Source organism: Lutjanus erythropterus, chromosome 10 (genome assembly GCF_056507025.1).
Source record: "Lutjanus erythropterus isolate fLutEry1 chromosome 10, fLutEry1.hap2, whole genome shotgun sequence".
NCBI classification, from domain to species: Eukaryota; Metazoa; Chordata; class Actinopteri; order Lutjaniformes; family Lutjanidae; genus Lutjanus; species Lutjanus erythropterus.
The window spans coordinates 20259391-20286389 of NC_139326.1; the positions used below are offsets into that span (position 1 = coordinate 20259391).

The 26999-nt window shown below is 37.8% G+C and overlaps 1 protein-coding gene across 1 annotated transcript; it reads left to right on the forward strand.

The window, feature by feature from the left end:
- The first annotated feature begins 437 nt into the window (after window positions 1–437).
- On the forward strand, window positions 438–23066 carry itga2.2 (integrin, alpha 2 (CD49B, alpha 2 subunit of VLA-2 receptor), tandem duplicate 2). The gene is made up of 30 exons (XM_084728610.1): window positions 438–589; window positions 2677–2800; window positions 5064–5173; window positions 6157–6248; window positions 6712–6826; window positions 7524–7651; window positions 7781–7929; window positions 8186–8336; window positions 9132–9297; window positions 9517–9593; window positions 10955–11093; window positions 13178–13323; window positions 13430–13573; window positions 14530–14733; window positions 14881–15011; window positions 15121–15284; window positions 15836–15987; window positions 16135–16245; window positions 16479–16564; window positions 18129–18270; window positions 19267–19350; window positions 19479–19555; window positions 19651–19734; window positions 19872–19974; window positions 20442–20561; window positions 20996–21106; window positions 21701–21814; window positions 21946–22035; window positions 22304–22420; window positions 22591–23066. Exons 1-30 carry the CDS (start codon window positions 544–546, stop codon window positions 22678–22680), a joined length of 3567 nt encoding a protein of 1188 aa, XP_084584736.1. The 5' UTR covers window positions 438–543; the 3' UTR covers window positions 22681–23066.
- Window positions 23067–26999: the final 3933 nt, after the last annotated feature.

Consider the following 26999-nt stretch of genomic DNA (forward strand, 5'->3'; position numbering starts at 1 on the left):
ATATAAGTATTTTATCATGCATTATAATGCACTATTTTATTATACACTGTTAAAATGCATAATATCGTGGTGATTATCATGCATTATAAAGTGATTATTAATGTGTTATAATAATAATTTCGTCAGCAACTGCCTAGCAAATATTAAGTATTGTGATAATTGAGCTTATAACTCATTATAATATGTTTTTTAACTTTTATAAAGTATTATGATTATTTATTTACAACTATAATTATACATTTCTATGAGCACAGTGTAGCGCATTATACAGTAAGTGTGTCCAATTAAAATGCATCATAGACATGGGCGTCGTGACAAAGTGTTAGTAAAGTGTTTGTAAGACTTTATTGCAGACCTTTCTTCACGCCCTTTTCAAACAACTCAGGTCAAAGTTTGTATCGGCAGGTAAAAGAAAGAAAAGAACACCAGTCCTTATTTAGGAAGTCTATCCGGTGCGTCACTGCTGGCTGTCGCAAGCCAGCCACAACTTTGACAACTGCTGAGCGGCGCCTTCATTTAATCACAAATGGAATAAAGGCCACAATGGACTTCTTCTGGGGGAATATCTTCTTCTTTATAGTGGTAATCAGTAAGTACTGATCTTTGAAGCTGTTCTTTTCATCTTTTTCATGTCTCTCACTGTGTTAAAAGATCCAACTTTTTCCGGCACGAATAGCGGGGTTTTTTTTTTTTTCATACCGGTTTCATAAGGTTGGATTCGGCAGTGTTTATTAATCGTTCGTTACAGCTTTGAATGTGGTTGTTAAATGTTTTCATGCACTTCAAACTCATCTGAAGAGCAGCATAGAGATGCACGCTCAGTTTGCGGTCACTTTTACTGACTGAACCTGCCTGCAAGTGTTTTTATTTTGATTAACACTCCGATCCTGCAGCGTTTCTTCCTATGCTATTAAATACATGATCCACATGCAGCCCTCATGTTTTACTGTGCATCATATGGCTCATAGTGTAGAAAAGAAAATCACATCATTTGTGTTGCTCAGTGGCTTCTCTATTACCTGTGAAAGCTTTCAAGCAGCAGCCACACAAGAGACTTTTAATTGCTCTCCTTACTGTATGCACATTCTCCATTTCTGAGCTGAAAGCAGATATTAATATGTTCTGGGCTTTGCAGAGGAGGCAAAGTGCTACTTTGTGCTGCAGGTAAACAGGCGTGGCAGGAGCTGGTGAAGGTCCCCTGAGTGCAGGACGCATCCACATTCCTCCTGCCTGAGGACTGAGGGGAAGGCAGGCTGATAGCTGAGCTCTGCCTGTATGGGCTTGTGGCTCTGTTACTGCAGCAAGACTCAGTCGGAGTCAGGCAGATTCCATGTCCTGAGGGGGTTCAGAGGGCTGCGTCTGAAGGTGGATCGTGCCAGTGGAGAAACACACTGTTCTATTAACGCAGTGCACTTAATCAGCTGTGTCACCTTCATGTGTTGTGAAGCTTTTTTTAGTGGGTCGCTTTGCTGTCATGAGTCATGCTGATGCGTCTTTTAAATCTTCCATGAGGCAGCCACAAAAACCACCTAGTCAATCCAAAGGGGAAGTCAGGATGACTGTATGTATGTAAAAATCCCAAATAGTAGTAGTAACATAATTGGTAGTATCAGCTTTAACAGTAGGGCTGTATGTGGCAAGAATCTAGTGATACAATACATATCACAATACAGGGGTTATGATTTAATATTGTGCAATGATTTGAATAAAGTGCTATTTTTATGTAATTTTAGGAAAACTGGCATAAAACGCATCCCTAAAAAGTTTACATTTCTGTGCTATAAGAACAATGACAATAGTAGGGGTGCAAGAAAATATCAGTACACTTGAATATCAGATAGTATGTTTTATGATACTGCATCCATTCTCAGCAACACTGTATTGTGATATTGTGACACACATTAAGATTCAGGGGTTCTTTTTGTGTTTAAACCCCCACACTTTGATAGCGGTGTTATCTATCTTCACTGCACTGATTTAAAAAAAAAGAAAGTGGCAGTACATATATTCTGTACTCAAGTACAAATACAGATACTTGTATAAAAGAACACTGGTAAAAGAAGAAGCACTGATTCAACATCTTTACTCAAGTCAAAGTGAAAAAGTACAGTACAATGTATTGTATGTACTGATGCATTAAAACTAAATTAAAAGGAGTTCTCTGAAGGACATTTCTGCTGGCTGTTTCTGTGCAAAGCTAACTGAACCTCACCTTTTCTCCACATTCGAGTCTTTCTTGCTTTCTATTTTGTCTTGCTACGTCTGTTACGTCGTTTTTGTCCCATTACGTCTTGTTACGTCTTCTGTCTTGTTTTTGTTTTGTTACATCACTTTCATCTTGTTATGCGATTTTTGCCTTGTCTCTCTTGTCTTTTATGCCGTTTTTATTTTGTTATGTCTTTTATGTTGTTTTCGTCTTATTACATATTTTATGTCGGCATCTTTTTACATTGTTTTATTAAAACTAAAGTAACAAACCTGTTCAAATGTAGGAAGTAAAAGTAAGAGTTGTCAGAAAAACATAATAATATGGTGATACTCAAGTGTATCGGTATTTTTGACACCTCTATTTAATATGGTCAGTATTACCAGTTAAAGGAGTTATATTATGTTGTTGAGGTGCTGTTGTAACCAAACACCGTCTCATAATTCACCCTCATCTCTCTCTTCCACCAGCCGACAGAATCTGGCACTCACAGTCCTTCAACGTCGGCACTGCAGGTGCCAAGATTTTCAGCGGACCGGCGGCAGAAGAGTTTGGCTACACAGTACAACAGGCGACAAACCATGAAGGCAAATGGTATGAATTTAAGTCACTCCTTAATGATTTTTGTTCAATGGAATGAGAGTAACTTTCTCAGCCATTGTTACTCCCAGTGTGATGATCTAATCTGTAATGCTAATCACTGCTTAGAATCATGTTTCATTCTGCTTGAAAAATATCATGCAGAGAGCAGTCAACTCTCTAGCAAGCAAACAAAGTGCAGATGTCGATTCAGTGGGCTACTTTTGTAGATACACCCAGTCAGTACAAGCCTGTACACCAGAACAGGCTGGATTCCAGGTTCAACAAAGTTCCTGACATGCTTCACTGGGCTCGATCTTCGTCCGTGCTGAATTACATGTTTCAAACAGCTGTGAGCATGTCCCAAAGATGCTCTACAGGTTCGAGATCTCAAAGCCATGCAAGTTGTTGGTAATATTTCTGGATCTCTGAAATGATCTGTGCATTTTCCTCAGGTCATGGAGAATTGTGTTCATAAAAGTATCCATTTTGCAAATGAAGGCCTGGTGCTGTAAAGAGATACACCTGGTTATCAGTGACGTCCCTGTATTCTGTAGCATGTAAACAACTCTCCACACTGTTACTCGAGCACCACTAGCCTGCACTATTGGCACCAGACACCAACAGACACCATGATTAAAAAAAAATCTCACTTCATTGGTGCCCAGTTGTTTTCACTGTAACTAAAGGGAATGAAAATTGCAGTGGTTTTTGCTTGATGCACTGCAAGTTTAAGAAGATGTGTGTTGTGAAATACTCCTCTGCTCAGAAATTGCACCACCACCTATTTTTAGTGATATGAATCTAAGGATGGCAGTGTCGGTCTGTCAGTCCACTTCCTCCTACTGTGCAAAAATGAAGCTGAAATGTCTGGTTGGAGTCATGGTACCGAAATCCTGCCCTGACTGGCTCAATCGTGAGCATGGCTCAGCTGTCAATAATAACATAAAGAAAACCTTTTATAGGATCAAATATCTGATTAAAACCAAACTTATTAGAAAAATGAACACTTGAACATAGTAAAAAAAATCAAAGTTTGGACCTTGTCCCATCACTAACATGGAGCGGTTAGATTTAAGTCTATACTGCAGCAAGCTCCCAGGGGATGATCAGAATGTTTTGGCTACAGTTTTGGGGATCTGTCATGTTTGCCCATCTTTGTATTTGTAAATGGCACAGCCTCACAGAGCTGCTAACATGGCTGTAGACTCTTAGTCATGTTCTTTCCAAAGTCATCCAGCCCCTCTCATGTACAAGACTGTCAGGAAATGTATGTTTTACACTTGTAACAATTGATAAGTATAGGGGAACTGAATGTTTTTCTACTAATAAGTTAATGTTGCAGTACATTGTTGAATCTTAAAACACCACCCTGTGTAGATTTCCGCTAAATTGTATAAACTTTAGTCTAAAAAATCTTTGGTGCAGCTGCAGTCTGCGCGTGTGACACAAACAGTCCTGCCGTGTCTAAAGCCTCCTTTGTTTATTCCCCCGTTCATTTACACCACTTAGTTAAAGAGTAACTGAATGTCTCAGCGATGTCTGGATGTTGTGCACTCTGAGTCACAGTCCCATAGAGCCACTCACTGTCTGGAGGAGTGTCCCGTTTGCGTAACTGAGGGAAGTGTCCCATATCTGATAGTGGTCTCTGACTGTGTATTCCAGAGTAGTATCCATGAGTAACAAACAATACATCCTGTTTCCTGTCCTCTTAACTTATAAAGAAAAATAATGTGTCCCATTTATTGTGCATGTGAGAAAATGAAACTGTCGTGAGGCTCTGGACTTCGAGAAATGTCTAAATCTTAAGTAGCAGCTTCAACCACAACCAGCATCTGATGCATGTTGTGATGTGGGGTAAAATGTTTAAAGTGTGAGAATTTCTGTGTGAACTTGTACAAGCTTGTTTGCTGTCTCATAAGAAGTTAGAAGAATTACAGGGATAACTTGTTGCCACTTGCTCAGAACAGGACCACACAAACTTACTGCACAGACTGATATTTATGTATGTTTTGTTGTGTTTTTCTATTGAAGTTTGCCCAGAGGTTACTGCTGTTAAGTTTTATTGACATGTGCTTAAAATGGTAGACTGACTGTTGGTTGTTTGTTATAACAAGTTAACATCTATAGATAGAAATTCCTGAACCATTTTCAGCATCAGATAATTCAGATGAGTCTCATTCTGACACTGTACGTACATCTGGTCATATTCAGGGATGATTCTTATGGGTCATGTTTATGAGAGTGGAGAGGAGATGAATATTGTTGTTTTCTGTAGGCTCCTGGTTAGTGCTCCATGGAGTGGATTCAGTCGAAACAGGAAGGGGGATATTTACAAGTGTCCAGTCTCAGGGTCCAGAAACAGCTGTGACAAGCTTAATCTTGAAGGTAAGACTTGGTGTTTTATTGTTCAACCTTTGACCTCTCTACAAAACACTGTCCATGTACTTAAAATGCCTAAACAAACGCTGAAAACTTGCATCACCTTAAAATGTCCAGAATGTCTCAAGATGTTAGACTTTTTTCTGTTCTGAGAATGACAAAAATACAAATAATTTCAGTGTATTACAGCAAAGCATGTATTTTATTTATACTTTATACTTACGATAAATATACACATTGTATGCTGTAAATTCCAGATTTAACGTGGCATTCTTGAAGATTTCAGTCCTGGCTAATTTGTCGACAGCTTTTACTTGTGATTAAAGCAAATGTGGTTTAATACTATAGGTCTAGACATCGTCCGAGTGTGCCCTCTCACACATGCAGCACCCATTAGGAGACTGTCTGTGTCAGACACTCATGTTAGACATAATCTGTATGGTTCAGATGAGGGGTGACGCCTGCAGAGCAAGGACGAGGACTCATCCATAATGATGACTGTTTGTGACTGCACAGAGTCTCAAAATAAGCAAACTGCAATGGAAGTGGAGAAGGATGGTAGATGTGGAGATCAGCTGAGTCCAGTGTGACTTGGCAGCAATATTTCTTCCCAGGATGGCAAAGCCAGAGTATACTTGCCTTCAGCATCCTATGAAAATAATCATTGCTGCCTGGCAGGAGAGACACTTTGTGGTGCGCTGTTCTTCCAACTGTATTGTGATGTTATCACATCACAGATGATGAAGAAAGGCATTAAAACGTGTGGTCAAAAATATTAAATTCATTTAGACTAATATATTGGTGGACAGTCTGTATGAAAACAAAGCTATAGTGCACTGCACACTGTCATTAACATGCCCACTCACTGGCTGTGGACTCTGAGCTGCTGTATTCATGCGTGCAGCTCACTCGGATTTAGGAATTTAGGAAAATCTTTGAGACTGACTACAATCTGAACTTTATAGCAAATTTTCCATCTTTTTCCACAGATTCTGTTAACATTCCAAATGTTAAAAATGTCAACAACAACATGTGCCTGGGTTTGACTCTTACCAGGATACCTGCAGTCAATGGTTTGATGGTATGTGTGTTTGTATAGTACAAAAAAAGTGTAGCTTTCTTATAAATCTCTTTTTTGTGTTTGTGTGTAAATGGAATATTCATAATTCTGATGCATAATGAGTAACACAGCCTTTAATTGCTGTCAGAAATATTGTAACAACAAGATGTACATGCATCATTGACTGGTTAAGTTATGATTTCCTCTGAAATGTACATTAGAATGTTATTTTTAAAGGGGAAGGAAGTGTGTCATTTGGCTTAGGTAAATTGATCACTACAGCAGGAAGTCATGCCTCTGTGTAGCTAAATAAAGATAACATCCATTGCATGACTGCTTATGTTGTAGGTAATAAATGAGTTAAGTTGAATTTACAATTAACAACTATTTAATTCACCATTGAACTCAGACATAAGAATTTACAGGGAGCTTTTAAAGACAAACGTTTGTCTTTTCTCTTTGCTTCTGTGGTCATCTGCTACAGATGTGTGGTCCTCTGTGGGGACAGCAGTGTGGCACTCAGGACTTCTATCCAGGAATATGTGCAAAAATGAACCCCCTCTTTCAACCACAACCTGCCTTCTCTCCTGCCGTCCAGAGTAAGATCTGTTATCTTTTCATACGATTGTGGATATTTTTAGCTATGTATAGACAGATATATTTCAAGACAGGTTTCAGTTCATCCATCAGAGCAACACATGGTCTGTTATGATTTTCCATCGTTACATTTTAACGTGGTCTGGGATAATTTCGCTTATGGGAAATTGTAACATCATGGATTTTAGACATGGCCAAGTTTGAATTATTCCCTCCAGTGTGAGTTATTATTTGGCTGCTGGGTTTGATGTTTGATGCAGAGGCATTATCTTTTAGGGTAGTCCATCCCAGTCTTGTGAACGCGGTATCTTAAGAACGCTTTGAAGGATTTTCTTCAAACTTGTAACAAATGACTACTTGGACTCAAAGATGAACCAGTTAGATTTTGGTGGTCGAAGGTCAAGGTCTCTGTAACTTGAACTTTGAAACTCAGGAATTCCTCTGTAATTATGTAAAATTTCACACAAATGTCCAGCTGGAGAAATTGGTGAAGTGATGACATTTTATATCCAAAAGGTCAAAGGCGATGCAGTAATTCTAGTCACAACGTAACTCATCGGTGCTCTGCTTTACATCAGCCAATCACAATTTTTGAATGTTAGAATGTACATAATAATGAAAAGAAAATGTTTAGTTCAATTCCATTCATCACTGCTGCTTAAATGTATTATTATACATCACCTGTCATGACATTTCTAGCATGTGGAGGGCCTATGGACATTGTGATTGTTTTGGACGGCTCCAACAGCATTTATCCTTGGGGTCCAATGACCGCATTCCTCCAGAAATTAATACCTGCACTCGACATCGGGCCCCAAAGCACACAGGTAACACCATGTTTCATCAGCCACAACAGAGAATTTAAGCCGAGATAAAGCAGGGGGATAATCTTTTGTTTGTCTTGTGGTCATAACACTGTCATTACTGACAGCTTTCTGTGCTTTTGATCATGGCAGGTCAGCGTCATTCAGTATGGAGTATACCCCAAGTTTGAATTCAAACTGAACCAGTATAAAACCAAAGATGAGGTGACCGCTGCAGCATCTAGAATCACACAAATGTATGGTCAGTCCACCAATACCTTCCAAGCGATCCAGTATGCCAGGTTGGTGTTGCCTTTCATGCATATATTTATGCATGCATTTATTTATTTACCAATATGTTTGATTGCTTGACTGCTTTTTTGTTTTTTGTAATTTGTGTGTTCCTTGGTCGTCTGTCTGTTTATCTGTTTCATTAATATCTGATTAGGACTGAATTTTGATGTTGAAAAAAATAAACGTTTTTTTTTTTTTTTTTTTTTTTTTGTGATCAAACCACAAACAGTAACTTTAAATTTCCACCGTGTCCACTCTCTATAGTCGGTCGGGTTTCAGTCAAACCAACGGCGCTCGACCAGACGCTGCCAAGGTGATGGTGGTCGTCACTGATGGGGAGTCTCATGACGAAGCTATGCGAGACACAGTCATTCGCGAATGTGAGGAAAAAGGCATCACCCGCTTCGGTATTGCTGTAAGTGACACTCTGCTATTTACTCTCACCATGTTATACCACGTATATACAGTAATAGTTTTTTAATGTTAAAAATTTGCACCATAATGAAATCTACACCAGGAATTAGATTAATACTCAATAAACAAAGTCACAGATTTAAGCTGAATTTCCCTGATTTGATGCTGAGATAGAACCAGAAGTATAGCCGTAGTTATAGATTTGGGTCACTTCCAACTAGAGCGATTTTGTAGTTTATACCTGTAAATCCTTTTAGAGCTGATATCATGCAGAAACAAAATAAACAAAATGAACTGAAATAATGTCAAGAAAGGAAATATTCTCACCTATTTCATTATTAAAGAGAAAAAGGCTGTACAGCTTGTGAATTCAAATTTCTCTGTTTTACCAAACTAAGATCCATTGAGTGAGTATGCAAGGGTCGGTCAGTCTACTCCGACTGGTGAACGTGAACTTTTTCATGAACACTCGCTGTCTGGGAGAGAAACTGTTCATTCGGAAGAGCTCGTATTTTCTTCAGCCATTTTTAAGAAACAAGGCAACAAAACTTGCTAGCTATTGTTTGCTAACCTGTTTATTGAATTGTTTTGGCCCCGCCCAAGAAGCCTCAGCTCAAACGTCATAATGTTTATTAAGGCATTGTGGATGTGAATGGGCCTGCTGATTGCATAACATTGGATAGCTTTATTAAAATAAGCCAAAACCTACATTTTCCACGTTTGTGTAATTCATTTCATGTTTTGATGTGCCTTTTTTTCTGGTTGCTGGATTTGCACTGTATCTTCTTTTTTCTAGGTCCTGGGTTATTACATCAGAAACAACATTGACACAGAAAACCTGATAAAAGAAATCAAATCCATCGCTAGTTTACCCACAGAGAAGTACTTCTTCAATGTGTCTGAAGAGGCGGCTCTCTCCACCATCGCTGGAACGTTAGGGAACCGCATCTTCAACATAGAAGGTGAGTGTTGTTTCTTTTTACTTCTTTACATGATACCGCATGTTCATTAGAACTTTCCAAAAGAAGCTCATCCAGGCATGTTGCACCATGTCTGTCAGAGCTGAAGAGATCCCAGGAGAGATCAAAACAAAATGTGTGGGCTTTATTTTACATATTTTGCACTGATTCTTGATCTGCTCCCCTGTTTTTGATTGTTATGCGATACTCTGTTCCCACAAGGCACTGGAAAAGGGGCCGATAACTTCAAGATGGAGATGTCCCAAGTAGGATTCAGCGCTCACTACTCCAGCCAGCAGGTACAGATCGCTGCCCCGTATGCCTGAAACCTTCCTATGAATTGCGACAAAGCATGTTCACATGTTTTGCTGTTTTCCACACTAACTTGCAAAAAATGTAAGGGTTTGTGCTTGGCTGTGTGACATATCTGATGGTAAAGAAAGTCTGGTTTGAAGGCTTATCAGATGCACAGGATTACACAAATCTGGAGAGTTATGACAGCAGCAATAAACTTGTCCTCAGTGTCAGTGCACGCAAGGAAACATGTGTCTGCATGTATCTGACCTTAGCAGAGTTTTGATGGATAAAAACAAGCACCCGAGCCAGCACCTACATTTACTTTACCACAAAGATTATTATAGTTAACTAAAACTAAACTGAAAAAAATTCTACAAGGAACTTTAATTTTTTGTTGATTTTGGAAGCCCATGTGGACAAAAGTGGTGGTGTTTCTGCAGGAATAACCACAAAATATACAATTTTTAACTGGTAACATAACACTGTAGGGTCTGATCTTCCTGTACAATATCAGGAACTTTAACCAACTTGCACTACGTGTAGGCAGCTATATCTTATCAAACTCAGAGTTTGCTATATGGCACTTAGTTGTAATGTTCTCTCCTGACTAGATCCTTGCTTGTGTTGCATCAAATTGATTGTGACTTTGGCTTGAAAAATATAAGCACATGTTCGTTTCAGGTCATCTAGGTCATATAGAGGCATTAATATTAAATTGAGACTGTTTCATAACCAGTTAAAACCTTGTAGTAGCTTTAACTGAAATAAAAATAAAATCTACTCTTTGGAAAAAACAAAAACTGAAACAGTATTGTGTTAAAAATGACAACTAAAATAAAATAGAGAATATACAGGAAATATCTGTAGTGATAGTCCCTGTCAGTTTGATCAAAGGTGCGTATGTTTATTGAGATTGAACTGAAACAAGCACACACTCTGGAAACTAACTGAAACTAAACTGAATTGAAAACAGAAGCTAAAAATGAAATAAAAATGTAAACTAATGAAAAATAACTGCTGGTCACCAGTTCTGGAACCAAAGCTATGAAAATATGTTGAAATAACTAAATACTGTTATGTAACCATTTTTTTATAACAACTATCAAAATACCATTATTTGGCCATAATTTGAAGTGACAGTAAAGTTGGTCACAGAACCCCCAGCCTTTCTGCTGTACCAGCGCCGCGTTCTCACTGAAACAAAACAGGAAGCTGCATTTTGAACAGCTTGACCACAGTTTTAACCAAGCCTGTGGTTCTCACTCTATGTGTCATCTGTAGTTTACGTCTGTGATCCAGATCAAAAATATAATATATATTTCTATGGTATATATTGACTGGTATTTGGCCTGTGCTGTTTAAGGATGTGATGATGCTGGGAGCAGTGGGAGCCTACGCTTGGAGCGGCACCGTCGTCCACCAAAAAGGGTCCAATGTAGACATTCTTCCTTTCTCAGCCTTTGAAGGAACGCTTCAAGACAGAAACCACAGCTCATTACTGGGTAGGCATGCATAGCTGTCCTCTGCATTTATTTGACCAACTCTACTATAAGTTTGGATTCTGTTACTTCAGGAATGAGGGTGCGGGAAGGCTGTCCTCTGAACTGGTAATACAAGTGTAAACACTGCAGCAGCCCTGCTTTGACAGCCATTGTGGATGTTCATGCAAATTGAGCAAAAGTGGCTGACAGATTATGTTTCATAACAAATTTCCCATCTGTACAAACCTCTCTAGGTGTCTGTGGCATTTTTTCAGTGGAAACTGTTTTTTTAAAATGTCAACTTCTGTTCTGGCTAACCACTCCATTGCATCTGTCTGCTTACTATCCTCTTCCTCTTGTAACTATTCTCAGAAGTTAACCATCATAGAAAAGCTGAAAAAGATGCATCATCTATACTGTAACAGCAGTAGATGCTACCGGGTTAAAGCCAGTATACATGAGTGGATAATCATGATTGCTTCTTGTGATGATTGTCAGGATTACCTAAATTAACCTGAAATACACGCAGTAAATGGTTTGTTTGCAATTGTTTGGCAATTTCAGCTTAATTGCACTTCACGATAATTCTATTTCAAATATTTTGAGAAATATAATGTGTATGCAATATAATGTATTCCACAGGCCTTATGCAATGGCCTTTTCTTTTTCACATCTGTAGACCTTTTTCACAGCAGCCATTTTGACACACAATAGTAGAGTAAACACAGGTGTTACCACTGACACAGATTAGTGTTATAATTATGGCTGCCGTGAAAAAGGTCTGTTACTGCAGTGACACAGTGACAGTGTTACAATTTCAGGTCTGAGTACAGTGGTTAATTAATTAATAAAAGTAGGTAAAAGTCAGAAAATACATAAAGTATCAACAGTAAATTATACAGCATTATGTTTTATATAATATTAATGTGTTAGTATTAATGTATTTAAGAATAAACAGCACTTGAAATTTGTAGAGGAAGAGCAAATTCAAACTATTTATTATTAATGGTGGGGGGAAAAATAAATTCTTGTATGCATCGTGATTCTCTCTTTGAAGATTATGTAATCTGAAATTTAAAACCCAATTCTTGACATTCTGATCGTGTGCAACAGTTTTCTAAGATCAGGCCTTGTGTTCCTCACAAGAGAACCAATTAGATGAAAATGGCCGGGACGTGAACATGCGCGTTGTGTTTGTGTTATAAACTACTACTTTTGGTGACTGGCACCCCTGAGTTTAAAGCTAGTATATGGAAGCATTTTGGCTTCTATGAAGTTAACAAGTAGTGACAGTGATAAAAAAAAATCATATATAGAAATCATAAACTTCGATGCATGTAGCCCTCTGAACCGTGAAGAGCCACAAGATTCCCACCTCTGTTTACTCTAGTTGGTTATGCAATCAGTCATAATGCATCACATTTTGTAAAGGGGTCATATACTGTTTTATATCCTGTGTCGCCCCACACAGTTCACCCACACAAGTGTTCACTTATTCTGCCTAACTGGATCTCTTCTCAGGATGGCGTGGACATGTACCAACTGCTCTTGATTGTCATTTCCTTCATGCTTCTGTTGATTTTGTTGTACCTGTTGAGGCAGGACAACTCACCACGTTATCGTTCTTACTTTTAGGACTGATGATACACTAAGTTACTGGAATCACTTTATTCCCAACACAGCTCCGCCCAACTTACACCTGACCAGAGGTCTAATGAACCAGAGTAATTGAAAACACCTGTGTAGGTGTGCAGAGCGTTTCATTTGCAATGGTATTTATGCGTTTCAAACAATTTAGTAGAGTAGAAAGTACAACATTTACCACTGGAATGTAACCAATTAAAAGTAAAAGTAGCTCATTATTGAAATTAGAGTCATTAGAGTAATACCTAAAAATGTACTTAAGCACAGTACTTGAGTAAATGTACTTAATTTCATTCCACCACTGTCTAAGAACGAAATGATCTGATTAGGTTTGGCTCATATGGTAAAATTTTCCAACCAGCCACATTCAGCCTGTCAACTAATAGCCAATATATTCATCCAATCCCCCAGCTCTAGTTCAGATATTAACGAGTAAATGTGTTCTTTGTGGTCACTTGCAGGTTACTCTGTCACCACACTGAGCGACAGGTCTACAGAATATTTTGTGGCTGGTGCACCTCGCTCCAATCACTCTGGACAAGTTATTGTCTACATCGTCAACGCCCAGAAGCAATCTGCTATCATCGATTCAGAAAGAGGGAAACAGGTACTGAATACTGGAGGATATGGTATTCATACTTTCCCCCCATCTACTGTACACATGTAGTGTGTAGCCTGCACAAATTTAACTCATCACCAGTTGTCAATTGTAGATTGGGTCTTACTTTGGAAGTGTCCTGTGCTCCCTGGACGTGGACAAAGACGGGGTGACAGACCTCCTGCTGGTTGGTGCACCTATGTTCATGAGCGACCTGAAGAAAGAAGAGGGCAGAGTCTATCTATTCTCTGTCACAAAGGTACAAACGTCACTTTTACAGCAGCGTTGTGTGGTCTGGATGTCCTGAGTGACGGTGAACAAATACTTGTTCATCACTATTCACATACTGAGGCATAAAGAGGGACAAAAAAAAAGACACATCCTGCTTGATTACATTCCTTTTGTGATTTATAATGTCTGTCAGCACTGGTTGGTGTGAAAAATCCATTTCAAATCAGCTCTTCTAGTAAAAAGGCAGGGATTTAATATATAAATGAATCGTTAGCATGATGCTATGCTCCACATAGGGCTGAACAATTAATCCAAATTCACTGAAACTTTGTTTAAAGGTGAAATGTGTGTCAAAATAACACTTTAAAATAAATATTGTAGTGCTGCAGAGGTGTCCTGGCTAGACATCATCATCAGATGTATTTTTAAATTTTTTTTAATTCACTTTCAGTAGTCTTTATGGGCAAGACATTTACATTTGTTGGCAAAGTACAAATAAAATATTAAAGACAATTAAAGAATTAAATTAACAATAATGTAAATAGTAATATTTAATAAAATAAAATAAAATAGGTAATGACAGACAGACAGACAGACAGATAGACAGACAGATAGATAGATAGATAGATAGATAGATAGATAGATAGATAGATAGATAGATAGATAGATAGATAGATAGATAGATAGATAGATAGATAGGTAGGTAGGTAGGTACGTAGATAGATAGATAGATAGATAAGTAATGTAACTAATTATTCAATCAAATCAAGTTAGTAGTAAAATTTAAATGTGATTTCAACAATTAGTAGTGAGAATAAATACAGAAATGTTAGTAATGGGGAGAACCATTAATCTAATAACAACACAGAAAAGCAAACAAGCAAACAAACAAATGGACATGGTGGTGGTAAACTTAATATGCAACGTAGCAATAGTACTTGTAGGAATTTAGTAATAGTACTTTCTCTGTCTTACCGTCTGAAGGGTATCCTGAATGAGCAGGGATTCCTCAGCGGTCCGTCCCCAACTGAGAACGCACGTTTTGGGATGGCCATCTCTGCCGTTCCTGACCTGGACCTCGACGGTTACAACGATGTCGTAGTTGGAGCCCCGCTGGAGGACAAGGGAAAAGGTGTCATCTACATTTACAACGGGGAGAAGAAGACATTAAAGAAACAGTTCTCACAGGTACAGAGAAAAACAGGAAGTTGTTTTGGTCCCCTACATTTGTACTTGAATTTATTTTTTGTCTTGCATATATTGAATATAAATCATTTGGTTCACTAAACTCCGAGAGCGTTAAGAGTGATGATCACTGTCGATCATCTTTTTCAGAGAATCCTCGGCTCCAAACTGGATCCTCAGTTGCAGTATTTTGGAAGGTCCCTGGACAGCTACAAAGACCTGAATGATGACACTCTCCCTGACATCTCCATCGGTGCATACGGCAAAGTGGTGCAGCTCTGGTAAGTTTCACCATCACAATATGTGGGAACGATAAAGATAACCTGTAATAAACTGCGAGTGATCAAAAATCATTTAGACTGATCATTTAGAATTGTACTTTGTTTTCAGGTCCAGAGGTGTGGCATCTGTCAGCGCTAAAGCTTCTTTCAACCCCAATAAGATCAACATTTTCAGCAAACCCTGTGACATTAATGGACGCAAGCTCACATGTTTCAACACCAACCTCTGCTTCAGTGCTGCATTCAGGCCTAAGAACCCTGTTGGACCCATTGGTAAATCTGATTACCCGTTAAAGTTCCCAAGAATATGTTGAGATAGTAGTTCACTCATTTGCTTTCTTACTGAGAATTACATGAGAAGGTCAATATCAGTCTCTGTCATTTTAATTTTCATTTCAGTTACAGTCACTTCAGTAAAGAGGTGTTGATTTTGAATGATGCACTGATCAATACAGAACAGCGAGCCTGGCTCTGTTAGAAGGTAATAACGTTTGCCCACCATCACCTCCAAAGCTCAGTATAAAAATGACAACTTTCAGTTTGCTGGATTTGTTGGCTTTAGACAGTGCCAGGCCAGCTGTTGTGGTAAGCTAAACTAACTGTCTGCTGGCTGTAGCCTTATATTTATTGTATAGACGGGACAGTTGTATCAATCTTCTCATCTGACTCTCAACAAAAAAGCAAATAAGTGTATTTGCCAAAATGTCTAAAACTAATTCTTTAAAATATTCAAATCCCAGCCTAATAATTTTCAAGAAAAAAAAATATTGTATCAGTCATCAAAGAGTGTGTGGTATACAGTCCTATTTTTTGACTTCTTTCAGATATATCCTACACTTTGACTCTGGATGCTGACTTGCAGGCTTCTCGGGTGACATCAAGAGGACTGTTCGCTAAAAACAATGAACGCTTCCTCACAGAAAAGGCAAAAATATCATCTACCCCCCTGTGTATGGACTACCGGGTCTATGTTCAGGTAGAGGATTAAAATCATCTTGTTCCTCTAAATGATTCAGTTGTGCTCAGTCATCAAAGAGCATCAGTGATTTTTTTTTTTTTATGTGAGCACCTTAATGTGATAAGACTTGTGATATTATTTGTCCATGTGCGGTTTCTTCCACAGGAGGCACCAGACTTTGTAAACTCCCTCAGTCTGAAAGTAGAAATCGAGCAGCAGAATGCAGATGTGAACCCCGTCCTCGACATGTCTTCTCCAAGAGCCTGGGAGTTCTTTGTAAGTGACACGCCACGCGATATCTCTGAATCTGTGTTATCTGGGTTGTCTACAGGAAACAGATGAGGTGACAGGAGACTTCAGACGTACTTGTTATTTTGCAGAGTTGTTTGCACAGTCATTTAAAATGACACGGTGTGCATGTGTGATGATTACTGCCTTTTCCAACCTGAGTGTTTCTGCAAGTCACGCAATAAAGCGTCCTCCTGCTCTTTTTTTTTTTTTGGCTTCAGATCCCCTTCACTAAAGACTGTGGCTCTGATGATGTGTGTGTCAGTGATCTAGTGCTGAGTGCGAAGACAGACACGAAGGCGTCCAGGTGAGAATCACTGACCTGTCTCGAGTTTATAATACAAGATGTGACATGTCATATTTGCTGTCTGTTACAGATGTTCAGTTTACAGCTTTGAAGAAGGCCAGATATGCTGTGTTTCAGGACTTCTCTTGATATTTGACGGTATCCTCAGGATAAAGAATTTAGTTGTTCATTTAGAACTGTTGAAGTTGAAGGTAAAGATAGTGCTGACAGAACAAGCTTGGGCAAATCTTCCTTCATTATGAATCATTTGTGAAGTAAGAAATTATCATCTGAAAGGCCCTGAAGACATTTTTTCTCAACCAGCTTTTTTCTATAAGTGATGGGGCCTTACAGCACATGTAGATATCATTTTCTGCCAGTTATAACCATTTAGGTTGGTTCACAGGGGACATTTCTGCATTTGTTTTTTTAATCTGTGTTCTTTTTGCTGGTTTGAGGCAGGCAGAACTTTGAAAAAGTTGTCTATGTTGTCACGTAAATGCCATCAAACCACAGTGACACAGTTCTGATGAAATGGGTGAGGTTGTGAAGCTGATTTTTACAGTCAAAGTCAAGGGTTCAAGGATTCATTTATTGGCCATTTATCAGCAACAAAACATAAACCAGCTGAAAAAAGTCCCATCTAAAATAATCAGTTTATGTACATTCTATGTTTAGAATATTTTTACTGCTTGCTTTGTTTTCAGACAGCCTTTTCCGAGGAAACTGCCATTATATAAGCCAAATATCACTCTTTCCAAACCAGTCAAACTCCATAGACCGAATCAGTCATTTTACTGCAGAGAGCACAGAAGTTCCTGGACAGCTGCCGTCTCTCATTTTTTTTATGTGACTTCAGTGTTTTTGCCTCTGGAGCTGTGAACTGGACCTTTGAAATCATGACAAATGAGAAGTAAAGATAGTTAAGATGCTGCATAATGGCAACATTCAGTAGTGTACACCTTCATATAAGAGAGAGGATAGAACTGAGCTAATATTAGACAAAGTTTGGCAAAGTGGCTGATCTTCTATTTAATGTTATGCCTTTGTAACTCCTAACAACCATTACACCATTTTCTATTTTCTCTGTTTTACGAGTCTGTCTTAACTGCTAATAGCTGCACAAATTGTTTTCCAGTTTATACAGAAACTTCATAGCCCATAAAACGGCTCAGACTTGTGAGCTTGGGAAAAAAAAGCTTTTGGAACAGAAAAAGTTTGGGTGATACACGCTTAGTGAATTAACTCAGATGAAAGGATATAAACAAGGACTTTACAGAGAGTGTTCAACACTTTAAAATACTTTCCCACATTCAAACACTGTTGATCTCATGCAGCTGCTATTGATTTTCAGTTTTGTAGGCTTAAATGTGTTGTGTTCCTCTTTTTGTGCCCCTTGTGTTTCATTGCTGTGTAAATGCTGTATTATGCATTTTAAGGTAGAGGTAGGTAAAGTAGTGTTCATGTACTTCAGTTCTTCCCTACATTTCTACCTCTGGTCAGTTAGACAGTATTTATTCTATGATTGTGCTCCTTTAATCTGTGACATATACACATTGCAGTAATCTGACCTCTTGTGTTGCAGCACTGATCCCTATCTGGTCAGCGCTAATAACCGAGAACTGTCATTTGAAGTTGTTGTGAGGAACAAAAAGGAGAACGCATACAACACTCAGGTGTTGGCCACGTTCTCCAGCAACCTCTACTACTCATCCGTCTTTCCTCCTGTGAGTGAAAAAGGCTTCAACTGTATCATCAATGTGATCAAGTCATTACATACAGCATATTATCTCTTTATTAGTCATTATAAAGCACTTTTTAATGCCCTTTTCTTCATGACCATATTCTACAACAAGGCCATTAAGCAATTACTGCTTATTGATAGTAAGTAAGTTGTTGTACATTAATTATCATATTAAAAATTTCACCTAAATTCACAATACAAAAAATGTTATGGTGTGATCCATGATGATATAGTGTTGCTTCAAGGTGACATTTACATTTTAAGAGTTTTCCATTACTTGATTATCAAATAAAGTAGAATAGATAAATAAAAAAAAATAAACTTTACACATCTATTAATGTATTTCCAATTATTTTCAGCTTGTAAAATGACAGAAAAATACATTTTCAGACCATTTTTGTGGTGAGAGATGATGGAGCTGATCTGTGTGAGAAAGGCTTCAAAAACCAGATTCAACGTGACCTCCAGAGAGTCACATGACAAATTAAAACATTGCTATTTGTTTACGTAGGGGCCTGCCTCTTTTTTAAAATATTGCACCATATTTGAGGATGTATCATGGGAGTGTAAAGGGCCAAAAATGGGTATGTTAGCTCGAGGCAACACTGTACCATAGAGGGTTAACAGAATATGTTCCCCATTATAACGTGAGATCTTGCTCATAAATAGTTCACTAGTAATTTGACACTTAATCACACAAGTTCTCTATTCTAAAGTTGTCTCCTCTTCACACTTAGTAAATCCATCATAGCAGACAACTACTGCAGTTAACAGACCTTATTCTTAAGTAATGAGTTGCACCTTGAAAAAAACGTACCTCTACTGAGATGCACAGGTTGTTTTCTCATTCAGTGTTAGAGTAACAAAGTTATCACAAGTAGAAATATTTCTTTTGTTAATGCACCACTTCAGAGATTTTCAGTCATGTCTTTTTTGTTGTTGTTTGTTTGTTAAACCATTCTGAATGATACATTTACAGACAGATGGAGTCAAATGCACCTCAACACAACCTCAAACTGTCACTTGTCAAGTGGGATACCTGGCATTAAAAAAAGACCAAGAGGTAAGTGCAAGAAAAAAAAAATAAATCGATTTCTCTACTTAACTATTTGAACTCATTTTAGAAATACAAATGTTTTTGTTTGACTAGTTATAGGAAATAATACAAAACATGATTTTATTTCATTGCAGATTAAATTTCAGATCAATTTTGATTACAATTTTGATCATCTGCAAAACCGAGCTGAGGTTAAATTTGAGGCCAAGAGGTACGCTGAATTAATTAGAAATTCAATTCAAACTTTGTGACTCTTACTTAAAATTACAGACATGTATTAATGCTCTGTGCCTTTTTTCTTTACAGTGATGGTCAAGAGGAAAGACCCGCAGACAATAAGGTGGACATATCCATTCCTGTTCGCTATGATGCAGGGATTGTTTTGTCAAGGTGATTTTTCTTTTTGTTACCTCTACACTGTTGTTTCTATTCAAGTTTCTTTCCAGTTCAAGTCATGCAGCATAAGACTGACAGTCGACAACGGCAAATCCATTTAAGTGTTAATGTTTATGGTTTCTTTGTCCCAGGGAGTCAAATATCCATTTCTACGTGGCAGATTCTGCCACTCCAGTGGTAACAACGGTGAAAACTCTAGATGACATCGGCCCAGAGTTTAACTTCACTGCAAAGGTCCAATCAAATGCTTTCTGTTATGGTGCTTGTAACAAGCATTAGTCACTGGGTAACAAGGCACTTATAAGATGCTTATTAACATTAATGTTTTAATAAGACAATATACGTATTGATAATAGCATGATAAACATGTTTATTGTTAGATTATAAGACATTTATAAGCAATCTTGTAAGAATTTAATTATTAAAATTCTTAAGCAGTCTATAAATTGTTAACAAGTTTTTTATAAATGCATATAAATGCCTTATAATCTAACAAAAACATGCTATTATTAACACTTGTATAGTCTTATTAACACATAAGAATGTAATAAGCATCTTATAAGGGCTTTATTACCTATTAACTAACACTTATTACAAGCATCTTAATGTAAAGTGTTCGCAATAAATCCATCTCTTAAAAATATCATTGTTTAATTTCTCCTATTTATTTAAATATTTATGAAAACTTATTGTATTTAAAGGTTTCAACAGGTAACTTCCCTGTCAGCCTGCTGTATCTGACCATTGCTCTACCAATGACCACAAAAGGTGGAAACCAGCTCCTCTACGTTACCAAGGTGGACACAAAAGCGAGTACTCAAGTGAGTGATTATCAAGTACCAGCAACTTTTCACAGTATTTAAAAACTGTTTCAGTGTAAAAAGTACAATTTTCTGGGCAAGCAGCACATACCTGGGACACTACATCTGCAGAATTAAGCAACATCTCCAACATCTTTAATGTTTTTTTATATGTATTAATATACCAGGGACAGCAGATGAAAGTTAGTCTGTATGACACATTTTCAATACATGATAACATAAGTGCTCATGTTAATCAATCTGCTGGTGCCTTTTTAAAGAAAATAATCATAAACATGTACTTCATGAATGTCCTGGTCGACACTCAATTTGCAACGTATAGTGTAAATATAAAATCATAATGATAATCATAATGTTAACTAAGGACTTTTCTTGGTTATCAAATTGCACCATAGCCCCTAACAATAAATGACCTGAGGGTTCTCCACCTGTAGGGAGGCTCTGTCACCTGTGATTCCAGCAGCCTGGTTGATCCTCTGAAGATCGGTGTGAAGAGCCACAAAGTGTCCTTCACTGACGAGAGCCTCCGAGGCATAGACAAACTGGTCAGTCACCTCTTCCTCGTCACGTTTTTCTCTTCATATATCTTAACTTTCTTACATGTTTCTTAGGATGTGTAACATTTTACGTAAATATAAATCTGCACACTGTGCACAGGAGGTACCTAATGATTTTTTTTTTTCCAGAGGTAATGTAATGACACAATAAAATATTTTGCATACAAGTGATTTTATCATTTTCTTCTGTATTTGTGATTTGATGCAAAATTCATGTGGCTTTTAATCTGTAATGAAGCCACATCAATTATAAAGTATGGAAACATGTTGTTGTCACATTAAAAAAAAACTTTTTCTTTTAACTGTGTTGTTGTCATAACTAAATGGTTTTCATAAGATAGTGTCATGTTTTTTTCAATATCGTGTTATAACAAGAAACATTTCTTGTTCTAACAATATACAATTTATCTTGTTATAAGGTGAAAAGTTTAATGTTATAACATGATAAGTTACTGTTACAGAAAGAAACATGAGGCAACTTATTGTTATAACATAAACTGTCTGATGTTATAACATGATATGTTGTTGAAATTCAGTGTTGCTGATGTCTTTTTGCTCATGTTATTTTTATGTTACTGATAGGACTGCAAGACTGCAAAGTGCAACGATATCAAATGCATCATCAAAGACACTGAAATTAAGAGCGAGTACCTTGTGAAAGTTAAAACAAGGATCTGGAGTGGCACATTTCTTACGGTAAACATCTTCAATAATATGTGTTATAATACTGGTCGTTTTTCTTTGTTGTTTGTTTTTCTGATTTTGCTAATCAGTTAATTCATGCTGTTGCTTTCGGTGCTTTCATTTGTAATAATTTGTCATGACAGGCCACCTATCAGACTACTGAGCTGACCTCCAGTATTGAAGTTGAGACTTCCAACCCTGATCTGCTCGTTATCTCCAACAAACAGCAACCAGTAAGATAACATTACAATATTTTGATTTTGTGCTTCAAGAAACTAAAGGAGCAAAAAACTTTTGTTTGTGTATGTAAAGGCCATATGCCAAAATATAAGAACTGAAAGGTGATTTTAATTAATATTGCAAAAGGCAGCCTAAGTAATAACATTTGACTTGATTCAGTGGGAATAGTCTGACGTGACGTGTGACGTGGCTGACGTTAATTATAACACACTTTAGTGAGACAGGCCATGTAGTGACCTCTCCTGTCCTCCTGCTGTCCAGGTGGTGGTGACGATCAGTAAACCTGGAGAGAAAGGTGACGTTCCAGTGGGAGTGATAGTCGGCAGCGTCATCGCCGGACTGCTGCTGTTGGCTCTGGCTGTCGGACTGCTGTGGAAGGTGAGTGTCTGTCTACGCCCCCTTAAAAATAATTTTAACGTAAAGAGGAACATCAGTAACTTCTTTATATAGCTTAGAAATGCCCGATGAGTATCTGTAAACCTGAGCCCTCACTTCTGCCAAAATGTGATATTAAAACTGTGTCTGAACTGAATCTTTTTCCTTTCTAGTTTGGGTTTTTCAAAAGAAAGTACCAGCAGCTTCAGAGGGAGGCTGATGACGATGGGCAGAGCCATGCACATGTGGATGAAGTGCTGTGAACCTGCAGCTTTTCACTCTTTACTGGATTGTTCCCAGTGTAAATACTAGTACTTGTCACTGGTTCTTGTAAAGTGCAAACGGACTACAGCTCAGTCGCTGGAAGCTGGGCATTTTAATGAAATGGAGGCAGTTAGTGGATTATTGGGATTCACTCTTCTGTCCATTTTACAGAGCATTAGTGTTATTAGTCTTTATTTTTGAGCTGTGTGGACTGTACATGGACTATTTGCTGTTATGCACTATGCACTGACTTTGAATAATGTAAAAACTTTATTTTTTTCCCCAACATGACAGAACCTTGTACAATGCTTTTCTTAGGCCTCAGATGACATTGGATGCAAATGTTGCCATTGTGAGTTCTACACTGTAAAAGCGTCTTAAGTTATGCGTTGACTTTTTAAAATGTTCCTTTATCTAACCAGACAAGTCATGAAGGAATTGTTCCTATTTACAATGACGGCCTGGAAAAAGCCTCTTGAGGACAGGGGGTAGGGGCTAAAAAAGGTGTCAAAGGTTAAATGACAGCGGCACACATCCGAGAACATGTCAACATACCTGCTGCTTCCATACAATCACCATCAAGCATTACATAAATGACATGCAGTCTAACACACAAGCATGGGCAGGTAGTTCACAGACAGCAGCATCAGGCAAAGCAACAACAGTAGCAGCCAGAGAACAAGACTGTGCACAGGACAACAGGAAGCATCACACAGATAAAACTTATGAAATATTAGCGGGTCAGGAAACAGCTGCTTGTATCAGTGACAATGTCCTTTAAAAAATCCTTGAAAGCTGACTTGGGGATAAATTAGTCCAGTTTTAGTGTTTTTGCAGTTTGTTCCAGTCTTTGTCTGCAGCAGCCTGGAATGACGTCTCACCAAAATCAGCATGAACTCTCAACAGAATATGGTGAGCAGAGCGGCTGTTGTACGCAGCAGATGTAGTTTGCAGTAAGTGGCACAAGTAGAGGGGCAAATCAAGGAGGCTTTTGTAGATAAGCATAAACCACTATTACACCAGGTGTGACAGGAATAAAGAGTGCAGTGATGTGTTTTCAAAGGGGCATTTGTAGCAAACCAGTTAGCACAATGATATAGACAACCTTAAGCTTCTGGAGTGTGCCCTCACATAAATGATGTCGCCTTTTGTTTTGACAAATTCTGGGCAACATGATTGACAAATATCCACTATCAGAAAAATCTTACAATCATGAATACAGTTTGTTTGTCAAAACATGGACCTTTCTTAGCACAGCTGTCTGTCTCTGGCATAAACTGCTTTGACATCCACTGTCACCTCTGGCACTCAGGGTTTTTCTTGAATTAAGACTGTTGATATCAGTAGTTTAGTTGCAAACAGGAAACAGTATCTATCCTGAAAAGAGTGAAATCTGTCATTAGTCTGTTTCGTTTGTGTTTGTTCTGTACATACTGTAAGATAAAATTATGATCTTTCATAGCGGGTTTTATATATGGAGGCAATATGAGTCCGTGGAGTAGCTACTTCTGTTATTGATGATATTTGTGATGATGATGTTTTTTTTTTCTTTTTTTTACCACTAGTGGTACAATTTGCCATGAAGCATATTGTTTAGGTCTTAACTGGTTATTAATTCTCAGAATTGAATAATCTGCTGATTATTTTCTCAATGAATGAATGAATTGTTTGGTCAATGGTTTAAAAAATGGCTGTCACAGTTTTCCAAGTTTCAAAGCAGTTTGAACAAGCCAAATTTTGGCTTTTTTTCCCCTCAAACCATTAAAATCGATTATCAAAATAGTTGCAGATTCATTTTCTGTTGATCAACTAATTGATTAATGATAGTCCATTAACTGTTTCAGCTCCAGTGTTCAACAAAACACAGAAATATGGAATGGAAATACTGTTCACTAAAAAGTGTCATACTGCGAAATGCTTTTGAGATGGGGTGGTTTTAAAAGCAGCAATCAAGTTAAAGGTATACTATGCAGGAATTTCTGCAAAAACAATATATACAGTGATAAAAATAATCCCTCTGAGATTGTATGTAACTATTTGACAACCTGGGAATGAGACTCAGCAGTCAGCTGTCTTTCTCGTGTGTTTACAAACAGCAACTGAAAGAAAACCCCTGCATATTCTACCTTTAATTTGCTCCTTTAATACACCCAATATATACATAAATATTTTGTGATTCCAGTAGGAAGTTTGTGAGAGGTTTTTAGTGAAGCTGCAGGAGCTGAATGTGTATTGACACAACTTTGCCACAAGATGGCAGCATATTATAGATGACATGTTGGCACTGGTCATTATTTTCTCACTGCTCTGTTGATGACTTGAACTCTCAAATACCAATTAAAACATAATAATTTATGACATTTCAGAATGTCTTTCTCTTGTCTGTTGTTGTCTCCTCTCCTCTCCTGCTGGAAAACTTCACCCTGTGTGCAACTTGGCCCTCTTCGCTCCAAACATCAGTACAATTTTCAGTTTTCCCTCAAACTTGATTAATTTCCTTTCACATTTTTGACTGTCATGTTCTCCCACAGTTAGGTTATTCTGTCCCTGGACTGTTTGGGAATGTGTTTCTGACTGTTTTCCTCGTGAACAAGCCAACTTTAGTACCCAGCAGAGTCTTTAGCATCCATTTCTTTGAATCTGGCAAGGTGAAATATGCTATTTGTCTCTAATAAGTAGCATATTTTTTTTGAGAACCTGGGCTCGAGCTTTCCCTGTTGGAGGGGATATATAGAATGCAATTTGATAAATGTTTGAACTGTTCTGTTTCACAATTACTCATGCACTGTGGTGTTGTGAAACAGCCTTTGGATACTCCATGTATATGTGTACAGGGAGCTGTGTGGAAATAGCTGATGAAATGAGATACAGTGGTGGTGTTTGAACACCTTTGTAAATGCATCCCTCTGGGAATTCCTGCAGATGATTGGCAGTTACAGCCAGTTACAACTGACCCGGTGTGATTGCTCACAAATTGCAGCAATGTAGTTATAAATCAAATATGATGTCATAGAAAATTACTGAATCACTGTTCGCCTTCTTTCCTGCACTTTGTAGGATCCCAAGCGTTACATAAATCTTGGCTGTAATCCTCACTGGTTTCATTGTAACCGCCTTTGTGACATTTTGTAAAAGACTTTCAGGAGGATTGTCATTAACTTGACAAATTACTGATGAGCTGGCATGCTTAAGACCAGATCATGAATTTTCCTTTATTTCATTTGATGATAAAAACTTGAACATTTTGTTCTAAGTTGATAGAAGTAGAAAATACTAGGGCTGGATAATGGACTTAGAAATGATATCTCAATATTTTTAGGCCGTACCACAATATATGATATATGTATTGTTATATACACTTCTTTAAAATAACCCACCATAAATTCACAAGTATTCAAATGTCTGATGATCTTATAGAATATGATGTACTGATGCAGATAAAACTACCCAAATGTAAAGCTGTGCGATCAAAAATCATGATTAATACTGAAAGGATGATTATCGTTGCTTTCACAAACTATTAACACAATGTGATTTATCACAGTCATCAATGTGGATATAATGACTAAGTGAGTAAAGGCACATAATAGAACAGCTAGAACAGTTTGGTAAGTTCAGAAACCTGTAATGCAGCCTTTAAAACCAGGAAAACTCTCATGCACTATCATGATATAATAGTATCCAAGATCTCAGACGATATCTAGTCTCATATCACAGTATCAATATAATACTGATATATTACCCGGCCGTCGCTCAAACCACATGGTGTTACAGCTCAAACTTTTGACTTTTTTAATGCAAAATTCTGTATGGAGTTAAAATAAATGTCATCCCTTGTGGCATCAGGGGTGTGTGCGACCAAAAACAATCAGTATTCTATGACAGTGATTTTGCGCAGAAACTGAAAAAGTTTTAATCAGTGCGATTCATTCACTGCATGGGTCTGTTCAGAGCCTGGGATGGCGAGCGCTGGTCGTCCCTCTGCTGAGGCCGTTAATGGCTTCAGGACAACAGCCGGCACTTTAAAGTTGATACAGCAACTGAACAGCAAGGAATTGTTTTGGTCTCTTCAAAGACTCTGATCTCACAAATCACACACACAGAATGACGGACACTGAAGGATTCAACATTAAATGAACATTTTCACATTTGTTGAAAAAATCGATTGTCACAAATACTTATTTGCTGCTTTTGCAACACTTAAAATATTGTCATATTTTCTAAACAGCAAGTAACATAAAAACTGCTAGGCTCATTTGAAATCAAAGTAGTCTAAATGACCATATTCACCAATTTGCCGTCCATTGTTACGAAACTA